Consider the following 12,281-nt stretch of genomic DNA (forward strand, 5'->3'; position numbering starts at 1 on the left):
CAGACTGCATCTGGCATAAGGGCATTAATAACAATGAAAATGATTATGAATTATGTTATCAATTATTATTATCACACAGGGGGATTAGTAAAGTACAAACACCCTGATTTACAGCCTCCATCTGGACTCCTAATATTTATCCCTCCTCTGCCTGAACAAAGGCTACTGTACTACGGACTGGCACACCATTAACTTATCCTACGAGAGTCTGCCAATGGCTTTAGTTGTTTAAGGATTTTCCAATTTATATAATCCATCCTAAAATGCAAGCACTTATGAGATAAAAGGAGCTCCAGTGGACTAGTCAGTAGGGAACTGCACCAAAGGTAAACAGTTCAAATCTATCAGCTGCTCCATAAGAGAAAGATGGGCAATCATCTGCCTCTGAAAATCCACTGGAGGGTGAGCTGTGAGTCTGTTCAAACTCAATGGCAAAGAGGAGGTTAAAGAGAAAAAGGTAAACAATAAAAAACTGTGGGGTTTTATTTTTTGGGGTGGGGGACGTATGACCTAGTGGCAAGGAGCTGTGCTGCAACCCCAAAGACAAATGGTTCGAACACACCAGCTGCTCTGTGGGAGAAGGATAGGCAATCTCATCCTATGTGATTTACTGCCTCTGAAAAAACTGCTGGAGGGTCAGCTGGGGGTCAGTTCCGACTCAGTGGCACACAACAACAAGGTGAAAAATGTGATGTAGCTATTTTCTAAGGTGTAACTATTGACTCCTCTCCCCATCTGCAATAAAGGAGAGTGAAGAAAATGAAAGACTATCCGTCTAAAGGACTTAATGAACTCTAGTCTCCGTGCCCAACCACCACTATTCTTAAAAGTGCCTTAAAGCTGACTATTCTTAAAAGTGACCACAAGAGAAGGTCCCTGATGGAGTGGGAGAAAATGTAGAAAAAAATCCAAAATCATAAGACAAATCAACCTAAGCTTCCCTGATCTGACAAAGACTGGTGGAATTCTGCAAGACTATGACGCCAAGTCCTTCAAGCCTGGAAGTGAAATCATCCCCCTGACTCAACTTGCAGACATGCCTGTAAGGTGAATAGCACCACCAGTAAGGAATGCACTCCTTAGAACAATCAGCCACCCGAGATCAGAAGGGCAGCATCTGTTCCAGGACAAAGCTCAGGAAGCAGGAAAGGACTGCAGGAAAAGAGGAGGAAAGCAAACAGGAAATGGGGAGGAAGTGGGAAGAGACTGTTGCAATGTGAGGATTGTAATTAATACCAAGAAACATAATGTATGCAAACTGTTGCACAGAAAAACCAATTAGCGCTGCAAACTCTCACTCAAATCATAATAAAATGTGGGGTTTTTTTAAAATAAAATTTTATCTTAATTTTGATTTTAATGAACATTTACATAGAAGTTAAATTTTCATTCATTCTTTTCACATTTCCCTCCCCCTCCAGTTCACATTTTCAAAAAAATATTCATTCATTGTTTCACAATTATCTACCTCTCCCCTCTCCCAGTCCTCTTTGCAATGATATATCACAATTACCTGCCTCCCCTCACTCCAGTCCTCTTTGCAATGATATAGCTCTTATTCTGGGCTACTGTTGTACACATAATGCCTGATTCTAGATTCATTTTAGACAGCTCTTTTTTTCATCTGTTCCAATGTAAGGGTCATTATCTATTCACTCTTATCCTATTCTTCTCCCAACTCCCCATGTCAGATCTGCTTTAGAACAGTGGTAAAAAAAGGTTTTTTAAAAGCAACAAAAAAGAAGTTCATGTTCTAATGTACAAGTTTCAGGATGGGTGGAGTTCTTGTTCTGCATATGTACTTTCAAAGAGAGGGGCCAATTCCGTATCAAGAACTTAGTTAAAATCTGTTGAGGAGAAAACTCTAGGAGGCCTCCCCATCCCGGCTGTTTCCCTGAGTCTTCTCCTGCCCTTCCCTTTCACTGCTGTGTGGGCAGGCTTCTGCCCAAAGAGTCAGGAATGTTAGTCCATTTGAGGAGAAGTAAGTATGTCAATGTGATTCCAGAATGTCTTCTAGATAAATCTCAGCTACTTCTCCTAGGGTAGAGGCTTAAGGAGGCAGGGAGCTGCCACATGAAACAAGGTTTGATTTCTCAGTGAAGATCACACACACAGAGCACTGATTCCACACGACACCACATTTTGAACACTGGAGTTCATTGTTGGGTAATATACGTCCCTCGACAAAAGGAGTTCTTTGGTCAAATAAGGTTGGGATCCATTTCTTTTGGAGTTGCTCTCAACAAACTAAAGGTTCTGAGAAGCCCTGCAATTATTCGCCCATTTTTAATCCAGGTGTCTTAAAGGTTTGACTAATGACTACTTGTTTTCCTTGGAATGCCAGTGAATATCTTATTGGAGGTTCTGGTATTCCATTGAATGTGATCTGGAGAATGTCATAATGGGCTAGGAATATACTGAATAATTGCCTATCACAGGACATCAAGCAAAGAAACAAAAATAGTTGCTGTCAACTTGATTCCAATTTATGATGACACCATGTATATAAAAATAAAGTTTTCAATGGCTGGTGTTTTGAAAATTGATTGCCAAGTTTTTCCTCTAAGGTGCCTTTGAGTAGGCTCAAACCTCCAATCTTTCTGTTGGGAGCACAGCCCTTAACCTGTATCTATCACCAAGGAACTCCAACAGGTCCGTTAAAAAACAGAATCAAACAAAGACCCAAACTTAATTTCATTCAATGGATTCTGGTTCACAGTGACCCTATAGGGGAGAGTAGAACAGACCCATAGGGTTCCCAAGCCTGTAAATCTTTACAGAAACAGACGGGTTCAATAGCCAAACCTTTTGATCAGCAGGCAACACTGCAAGGAGATATTCCCACTAACTGCCCTGGAGTTGTCAAAAACCCATTATGCCACCAGCACTCCTAAGCAGACTTTGCTGTTGTTTGTCGTTAAGTTGGAACAGATCCATAGCTGACGCTCTAGTGGATTTTCAGAGGCAGAAAATTATACAGGAGGAGAATGGCCATCCTTTGCCCACAGAGCAGCTGGTGGATTCAAACCGCCCGCTTTTGGGATTGCAGCACAAGCATCTTACCATTAAGCCACCTCCTGTCCTAATTTTTGCCCCAGAAGCCCTGAGGCTCTTCACTACTGAGGTCCTGGGCCAAAGCAATCTGAGGGGCTGCTGTCTTCTTGGCTCCACCTCCCCATCAGGTGGGGGAAACTTGCGCGCCCGCCAGACCAGGATTGGCCCAGCAGAGTTTGACAGCATCGCTTCCTCCAGCGTGGCTCCAAGCAAGGCTTTTCCTGCCACTTAATTAAGCTCGCGCTTGGCTCCTCCAAGACGAGCAACTCAGACAGGTCTGCCTTTTCCCTTCAAAGCTGGCTGTCTCTGCTTCCCTGTCTCCCGGACCCTGAGTCCTCCTTCCTGCCCTGCGTGCCTTTTCCTGTCTAGACCACGGGGCTGGATCAGGGGAAGAAAACGAAACGACCAAGTTGCTGTGCCAGGGGATTATTTCCACACTCTGGCCTGGGCGTGCGGCCCCAGGGTCTCCTGCACACACGTGCACGAGTGCACAGTGCACATGAGTGCCCCCCGCCCAACAGGGGTAGGGGCGAGAGGACTGAGCGTGAGGTCTGTGTGCACGTGTGTGACATGGAGCCTGCCGGGCGGGCCGTTTTGTGTTGATCTCTCTGTGTGTGCACACGTGCGAGCAAGAAAGCATAAGGGCACAACCAACACCATGAGTACAAAAAAGAGGATGGGCAAGAGGTTAACTCCAGAAAGAAAAATAAAAGCCACAAGGCAAAGGAGAACACAGTGTTCCCCCAGTAGGCAAGGCTCTGGGAAATGACTGCTGTTTTCACAAGTGTTTTGTACACAGAGTATTTTTCTGAAGGTGATGGCTTTGCCATGAATACGGAGCATTACCAGAGGTGCTGGAAAAGGATGGACTTGGAGTTGGGGAAATTCTACTCAAATCTGGGCTCTGTGACTTATTAGCTCTGTTCTCTCACCTGTAAAAGGAGGCAGCAGTGATAAAGCCACACAGACTCTGGAGGCAAAGGAGCTGTATTTGAATCCTGACTTTGGGATATGCTTTGACCCTTCCCCTGCCCTTTCGGTGCCTCAGTTTCCTCAACTGTAGAGTGAGGATAATTAGCACCTTAGCGTTGTAGATGTTTTGTACAAAGGGCTCAACGTAGCTCCTGTTGTTAGAGGTAGTTGAGGAGTTTCAACGCATAAAAACCTAGAGTACAAGAGACTGAACCCGTTCTGACCTTGCACAATCAGCTGAAGCCTGTTGTTCCGATCACTGTGCTAATTCATCTCCTTGCAGGTCTTTCTATCCTTCTCTGACCCTCTTATTTTCCAGGCCTCGTGTCTGTCTTGCACTGGCCCCTCCTGATAACGCTAGACAAAGAAGCCTCCCCATTCTTGATGCTCAGGGGAGCCTTGGCTGTGCTTCCAGAACAGACTAGTTTGCTCTTTTGGAAGTTATTGAATTTTGGCATCTTCAATAACCTTCATCAATGCTCCACAATTATTATTTTCAATGTGAAAGCAATGTATAGCTAATAATTGCTATTGTTGTTGTTGTTTGATGCCGTCGAGTCATAGACGACTCATAGCGACCCTATGAACGAACAGCCTGACTAGTTCTATTAAAAACTTAGTTTTGCTTCACTCTTCCAATGGTTCTAAGAAGATAAAAATAACAGACCAGCAACAAGCCAGAGTTGTAACGATGAAGAATAATGGTTTGAAATTGCGAGTCACTGGGACAGTTACTTAAGGCTTTTATCCAAATGAAGAAGAAAGAATCATAGACAGCAGATGACAGAAGAAGCAGGGCATTTTGACCTCAGCACTTACAGTGCCTTCGGTTTCGATAACAGGGTCAATACAGTCACTGATCAAAAAATGCCAGAAAACTTTTCTGAGAAATCAGAGCCCAAGCTGGCTTCAGGGAAGAAAGGCAGCATGTCACCGTAGCCAAGTCCCTCTGCCCACCAACTCTTCACACAGCCACACCTCCGTCGTCCTACACTTGGCTTCATTGCTCTCGGCGGACATGGCATTTTTCACAAGCTGAAAATACGTAGTGATCCTTTACCGAGCAAGCCTCTTGGCGCCATTTTCCCAACCACAGGTGCTCACTTCATGTTTGAGCCACATTTTGATAATTTTCACAATATTTTGAACTTTTAATTAATGTTATTGTGCATTTAATTGGCTACAGCACAAACATTAACAACAACAACAACAACAACAAAAAGTTGCTTGGCCCGCTTTTTTCCAGCAGCCTGGATCTGAACCTGTAGGATCTCTAAAGCATGTATGTGCTGATGTCTAGGCCTGTAGTAGAGTTTGCACCCGAGGTGGTGCAAACAGGGTTAGCAAAGTGCTTGGTTAAGAATCAAAGGTTGGAGTCTCAGAAAATCCTGGTGATGTGATCTGCATCCACCCAGCACAGCTCAGAAAATCCTGATGACGTGATCTACATCCACCGACCACAGCTCAGAAAATCCTGGTGATGTGATCTTACATCCACTGAGCACGGATCAGAAAATCCTGGTAGTGTGATCTTACATCCACTGAGCACGGATCAGAAAATCCTGGTAGTGTGATCTACATCCACCGAGCTCAGTTCTACAGAGCACAGTCCTGTTCTGGCCCTTCCAGGATGGTCATGAGTTGGAATCATTTCAATGGCAACTTGCTGGGCCTGTGCTATCCCTACAGCTCGCCCTTCAGTGGCTGAATTTGGCTAAATCTCATCAGAAAAGTCCCTCCTGTGACTTGGTTTTATTTCCTTCAAGGGGCTTTCACTTCCACAAGATTTTGCATTGACAAATGAACACACATACATGCAACCATTTGGAAGATCTCTCGTTCGAGGCCCCAGCTTCAGAACCAAGAACAGAAGTTGGCACACAGGATGCCGACAGCAGCAATGAATACACTCGGGAGAAGAGAGGAGTGACAGAAAAACCTTTCAAAAACAATGTACGTTACCTGCCAAAAACGGGGTTGAGTGTATTAGGAATGTAGTTGTCTCGATCTTCAATGACTTTTTTGCCCAATGATATTTTGATATACGGGTCACACTGAGGGGAAAAGCAGACGGGACGGCATGTCATCGTGGGGTGCAAGTTTCAGTCAGTTCCTGGGACAGACCCAGGCATGCCTCCGCACCCACTCCCAGGCTGCTGCGTGACACTGGGCCTTTGGAGATGTCACGTGCGGTGAAGGGTGGCGTGGGGTGGGGTCCGGGTTTACCCCTGACTGCCTGTGACTCCTTGGAGGTCACATCTGTAAGATGAGAAGGATGAAGAGGCACCAAAGTCCCTTCAAGCTCTTAGATAAATCCTCACAGGAACAGTCTTCCTGCACCTAAGGTGTTTGGATAGAGTATCTTTCCCGGGAGTGAGATAACACACCCCAGAAGGAATGAATGTGACAATTACTGGAGCTGATGACTGTAATTATCTTGCTACAGGAGAAGGCCCCACACCCAAACTCTTACCAGGCCATTGTTGTCTTGGGGCTGGAGCGCTAAGCCTCGAACAATGTAAATCCTAACAGTGCATTCCTGTGGGACGCTGTCAGGTAATTCCCGAAACTGCCGGGGCGGGGCCGGCATGCTGGGGTCATCAGGCAGCGGGTAGATCCTGAAGGAGCCCTGGAGAGACACAGACACACGTGTGTTCACAGGGACACTGGTCTCCGGGCGGCCCCAGACCTCTCTTCTCCCAGGGTCGGTGAGATTGAATGAGAGTAAGGCGGGCTTACTTAGGTGAGAGAGGCAACATTGGCTGCCTATTTCCACAGGGAGAGGGAAATGATTATAAGGAAATTATTTCATCTTGTTATTTAGTGTTGCAGTGATCGAACCAACTCATGGCTGATACTCCAGTCCATTTTCAGAGGCTGCAAGGTGCTTGGGAGGAGAATGTTCATGTTTCTCCTGTGGGGCAGCTGGTAGATTCAAACCACCTGCCTTTGGGTTGGCAGGGAGACTCCTTACCTAAGTAACCAGAGCTCCCTAATTACTTAACAGACAACAGGAAAGAAAGGGTGGAGTGGAAGCAGGGAAGCCAGATGATAAACCAGGCCAGAGGCGGAGGTGACCTGGACCTGTCCTGTGGCAGAGGTGGTAAGAAGGAGTATGCATTGTGAAGGTAGGACAAGGGAAGTTTTCAAAACTCAATAAAATACAGAATGTGATTACTGATTTCTGCATGATCCCTTAGGACCCTTTCTCCTCCCAGGCAAACTCCTGTTCCTCCTTCAGGTCTCAGGTGAAAGACACCACTTCTTTCCAGAAAACTCAGACTGCCCTGGTGAGGTGTCTCTCTTTATTGCTGCCATCCAGCCCTGTGAACCCCTGTGAACCTGTGACAGTAGTGACCTCACTGGCGTCATTGTCACCTTGTCTCTTCCTGAGGAAGCTTGAAGCTTCCTGAGGGTGGGGGTTTGTACTATCTGTCACTTAGGGATGGGCATACAGCAGGGACACAATATATACCTCAGGTCAGTGGGAGGGGCTAACTACTGCTGTTGTTAGGTACTGTTGGGGTGATTTTGACTCACAGCAGAGTAGAACTGCCTCATGGGATTGTTCTAGGCTTTAATCTTCATGGGAGAAGGTTGACAGGTGGGTGTGAAGTTGACATTTTGATTCACAGTGAAGCAGGTAACCACATGCCACCCAGATTCTTTACATGAGGGTCCCAGATCCAGCTATATTCATTCATTAAAGCAGCATGAATTCCTGCACTGCAATCCCAAAGGTACACTGTTTGAATCCACCAGATTCTTTGCCAGAGAAGGAGGCACAATTTCCTCCTGTACCAGTCAGATCTGATTTGACGGTACACACACAAAAAATAACAAAATAAAGTTTAAAAAAAAGCAGCATGAATTCAGCATCTCCTTTGTACCAGGCATCGGGCACCCATAAAGGAGCCCAGTCTGGCATTGGAGTGCTAAGCAGTCTGACTCTGGTGCCAGCTTTAATTGGTGGGAGGCTGTAGCAGGGAGGATTTTTATATAGCACACATCTACCCCTCTGATGAGCAGGGTCTGCTACAGTTGAAGGGTCAGGAAGTAGCATTATCTCTGTCAACTGTGCTGAAGGGAAGGCAGCTAGGAAGTTAAAATCCTCAGAAGGTGAAAGAGACTCTAACAGTGTCATGAACCCAGACCTGTGGGAGCCCACGAGTGAGTCACTGCCCGTAGCCATCAGGGAACACTCCACAAAGAATGGGACATTTGAGCTGGCCTTTAAAGAATGACAAGGACTTTGTCAGACTACAAAGAGGAAAGGAAGGGCATCCAGGGAAGGAAGAAGAGCCTGTCCCAAGGCTCTGAGTTGTGAGAGGACAGGGTGTGTTCAGGGCTTGGAAGAGGTTCTCTTGGGCAGCAAGGTGGGGCAGCAGAAGAGACAGGGAGCTTGGGAAAGGCTGGCTCCACCTCAGGAAGGAGTTGAGACTTGACCCTGTAGAAACCTGAGTGGTGTCTATAACAAGTCAAAAAACACAACCAGCTTTGATTGCATGCAGCATAGAGTAAGGCGGGTGAGAAATGTGACAAGGACAATTGGTGGGAAAGTTGCCATGATAATCCTGCTGGGAGTCAGCAAGGGGTCAGTGGAGAAGCAGAGGAGGAAGCTCACAGAGAAGTTGAATCTTGAAGATGCAGGGCTGGTTGGCATGAGCAGGAAGAGGACAGGGATACCGGAAATGGCTTTGAGTGTTCTGGTGGCTTCACGGGTAAGGAGCTGTGCAGCCAACCTAAAGGCAGGCGATTTGAATCCACCAGTTGTTCTGTGGGAGAAAGATGATCAGGCTCCTCCCTGGCAGTTTACAGCCTCTGAAAACCCACTGGAGGGTCAGCTAGGGGTCAGTTCAGACTCAATGGCACATAACAACAAACACCTTGCAGATGTTGGTATAATCTGTAGGGGGTTACACTGCTAATCCAAAGGTGTGTCTTTGGACATTCAAAGCTACTGGTGGCCCCACAGAAGAAAGATGGGCAGTCTCCTCTAGTTCAATTTACAACCTCTGAAAATTCCCTAGAGAGTCAGCTATGAGTTGGTTCCAACTTGACAGCAATGTATTTTGAAGTGAGCACCTTGCAGATGTCAAAAGATATGTCTTTTTTTTTTTTTTATGCGTGTACCGTCAAATTGGATCTGACTGGTACAGGAGGCAACTGTTCCTCCTTCTTCAGCAGAGCATCTGGTGGATTTGAACCGTGCACTTCTGGGATTGCAGTGCAGTTTCCTGCCACTAGGCCACCAGAGCTCGCCAAAAGATATGTCTTTTAAAAGGGATATGCGATTAGGTATTATTGTCATGACGGGAGTCCAGAATGAAGGCTGTATAGTGGAGTGAACTTGAGGGGAGGGATTGTATAACAATTAAAGAATTTTTCTTTTGCTTTTCAAAGAGAAGAATGGACTGGAGGGGAAAAGTGGGAAGGGAGAAAAGTGCAACGATGAACGAATGGAAATCCAAAGTCTCTGTAAATTTTCATGAAAATTAGTAAGAATAAAAAATGTTTTAAAAGACATGGTTTTGTTCTAGCAAAGTCTCATGTGGTCCCTAGATGCGGTCATAATTCTCATAACACAGGTACTTTATTTCATAGCGGTTATCAGTTAATTTTATGTTGGTGTGACTATTTAATTAGTCATGACTGACTAGTGACTGATCTCACTGTCAGGAGCTCTGGTGGCATGGTCCCTGGTGTGTCACGCTTGTAACCAAAAGATTGTGCATCTCTAGTGGTTTGGATTGACCAGCAGCTCCGATGGAGAAAGATGGGCAGTGTCCTCCTGTTAAGGCTCACAGCCTTGGAAATGTGATGGAGGGTTGCTAGGAGACAGAATCAACTTCATGGCAGTGTGGGAGGGAGTGATTCGACCATCCGTCTGTCCGTTTGTTGGGATGAGGTAGCTTGTACGTTTCTGTGATGCTGGGAATGATGCCACTGGTTTTTCAAATAGCAGCAGGGCCACCCATGGTGTAAAGGTTTTAATGCAGCTTCTAGACAGAAGCTCTAGGCAGAAACTCTGCTCCTATTTCTGAAAAATCCAATGAAAATGCCCACAGAGTATTGTTTGATATGCTGCTGGAAGGTGAGCCCAACCGTGCCAGCAGTCCCAAGGTGGCTGGCTCAGCACTGGGCAGTGCTCCCTTCTGGTTTCCTTAGGCTGTTGCAAGTCATTGTCAACTCAACGGCAACAACCAGCAGCAAGTGACTGACTAATAGCCCCAAGTTCTCAGAGGACAGGAACAGGGTCCATTTTTCTTTTCAGTCACATCTCCAGATTGGATGCATGTCTTAGCCCATGGGCATTCAAAACTACTTGGCAAATACAGCTCCCTAATGAACAAAAATGTATATATAAAAGAAGTGAGTGACTGACTGAACAGATAATGATGCCACCTGAGACCGGGACCAAGGGAATTGTTGCAGGTATACAGGTGTAGAGCGTGAGTTTAGTTGGAGTGTATGCCAAATCTAAAGTAAAAAAGATTGAAGTGCCCAGATGACATTTAAAAGCAGAGACAAAGCTTCTTTGGTTCTGATTAGTTCTGTACCGTTGGCCAATTATTTGCTCTCTCTAGGCCTTATTTTTTCACTTGTAAAATATATAATTAGAGCAGTAGCCTAGGAGCGTCACCATCAGCTGGAAAATCCTACTTTTCCTCTTAAGAACTTCCTGACCAAGGTTTTCCATGTCTGGAAATTGTGACTGGGTGCCATTAAGTTGATTTGGATTTATGGTGATCCCAAATGACAGAGTAGAATGGTCTTGTAGGGTTTTCTTGGCTGAAATCTTTTACAAAAGTAGATCACAAGGTCCTTCAATGAGCAGCTGGATGAGTTTGAACCATCAATCTTTTAGTTAGCAGACAAGCTCCTAACTCTTACACAACTGAAATCCTTGTTTAGAAATCGTCAGTGACCGAACATGTAAACACAGAACTAACAGCTGCAAAAAGTCTCTTTTCTTACCATCAGTGGATATGAAGATGCATCAGCAGGTGGCCTGTGAACATGTGTGTACCCTAGTTTTATTCATTGGGAGAGCTGGCAATTTAGAAGACTCTCCCAACCTTCTGGAGGTTGTCATCAAATATTCTTGGCTGACATTTAAACACCACCTTCTATAGACTCATGGTTTTATACTTTATCTGATGAAGAAATACAATTTCTTGAAAGTCAACTTAAAAGACTTAGATTCCATTTTTTTAGGTATATAAGAAAACAAATCTATTGTCATCAAGTGAAGTTCAGCTTACGTTGCTGTTGTTGTTTGCCATCAAGTCAGAACCAACACATAAATGATCCTTCAGCAGGCTTTTAGAGACAGTAAACCTCATAGAAAGAGATTGCCGATCCTTCTGAAGAACAGCTGGTGGATTTGAACCATGTGCCTTCAGGACTGTAGTACAGTTTCTTACCACTAGGTCACCACAGCCCCTTCAAGTTACTCCTAAAATCTACTGTTATCAAGTTAGATTTAGTTCATAGTGACCTCTACTGGGTTTCTGAGGCTATAAATCTTTCCAGGAGAAACCTGCCCATCTTTCTCCCTCAGATTTGAACTGTCGATCATTTAGTTAAGCAGTTGAGTACACACTATGCTATCAAGCTCCAAGAAATCAGGGGTGAACCTTAAATAAGCCAAACAGTACATTTTGCTCACCTTGAACTCTCCTACCACAGAAGGATCATCATTCTCATCTGCTTTGCCTCGGTACAGCTTGAACGTATCTGAGAAGTCTGTCAGACCCTCAAATTCAGCCACATCTTCTAGTTCACAATTATATATCTGAAAACCATCAATAAATCATTAGTTACACATTAATAACAATGTGAGATATATATATATATAATTGACAAAAGTAAATGTTCATGATGACGGGGAAGGAAAAACTGGGCCTCTCATATTGTCAAAGAGAGAGTAGAATGATGCACTTAGTTTAGGAAAAGAAGTTTGACAACTTTTTTTTAACAATTTAAGCATATTTTAATTTTCTATTTTTGGTGAAAAGACATAAAACATGCACCACTTCAACAGTTTCTAAGTGTCCTCTGACAATGTTTTCATAGTTAAATGTCTATCCAATAATTGAAGAACTCCACTCCTATCCATTTACCCAAGAGAAATAAAATTCTTATGCTCATGTGGTTAAGAATGTCTATAGGTATTATTGTCATGACGGGAGTCTAGATCGAAGGCTGCATAGTGGACTGGACTTGTGGGGAGGGATTGTATAACAATGAAA

General features: G+C 44.7%; 1 protein-coding gene across 1 annotated transcript in view; it reads right to left on the bottom strand.

Annotated features, from left to right (window-relative positions):
* The window catches only part of MYOF (myoferlin), a 189,817-nt gene that overhangs the window by 21,989 nt on the left and 155,547 nt on the right, over positions 1-12,281 (bottom strand). Inside the window, exons 41-43 of the mRNA XM_006880352.1 lie at positions 11,699-11,824; positions 6,500-6,655; positions 5,989-6,080 (exon numbers count right to left, since the gene is read on the bottom strand). Of these exons, the coding sequence (XP_006880414.1) occupies positions 5,989-6,080; positions 6,500-6,655; positions 11,699-11,824 (374 nt within the window). The remainder of the gene's footprint in view (positions 1-5,988; positions 6,081-6,499; positions 6,656-11,698; positions 11,825-12,281) is intronic.

Source organism: Elephantulus edwardii, unplaced genomic scaffold (genome assembly GCF_000299155.1).
Source record: "Elephantulus edwardii isolate Elephantulus edwardi_28Jun2011 unplaced genomic scaffold, EleEdw1.0 scaffold00007, whole genome shotgun sequence".
Taxonomy (NCBI): Eukaryota; Metazoa; Chordata; class Mammalia; order Macroscelidea; family Macroscelididae; genus Elephantulus; species Elephantulus edwardii.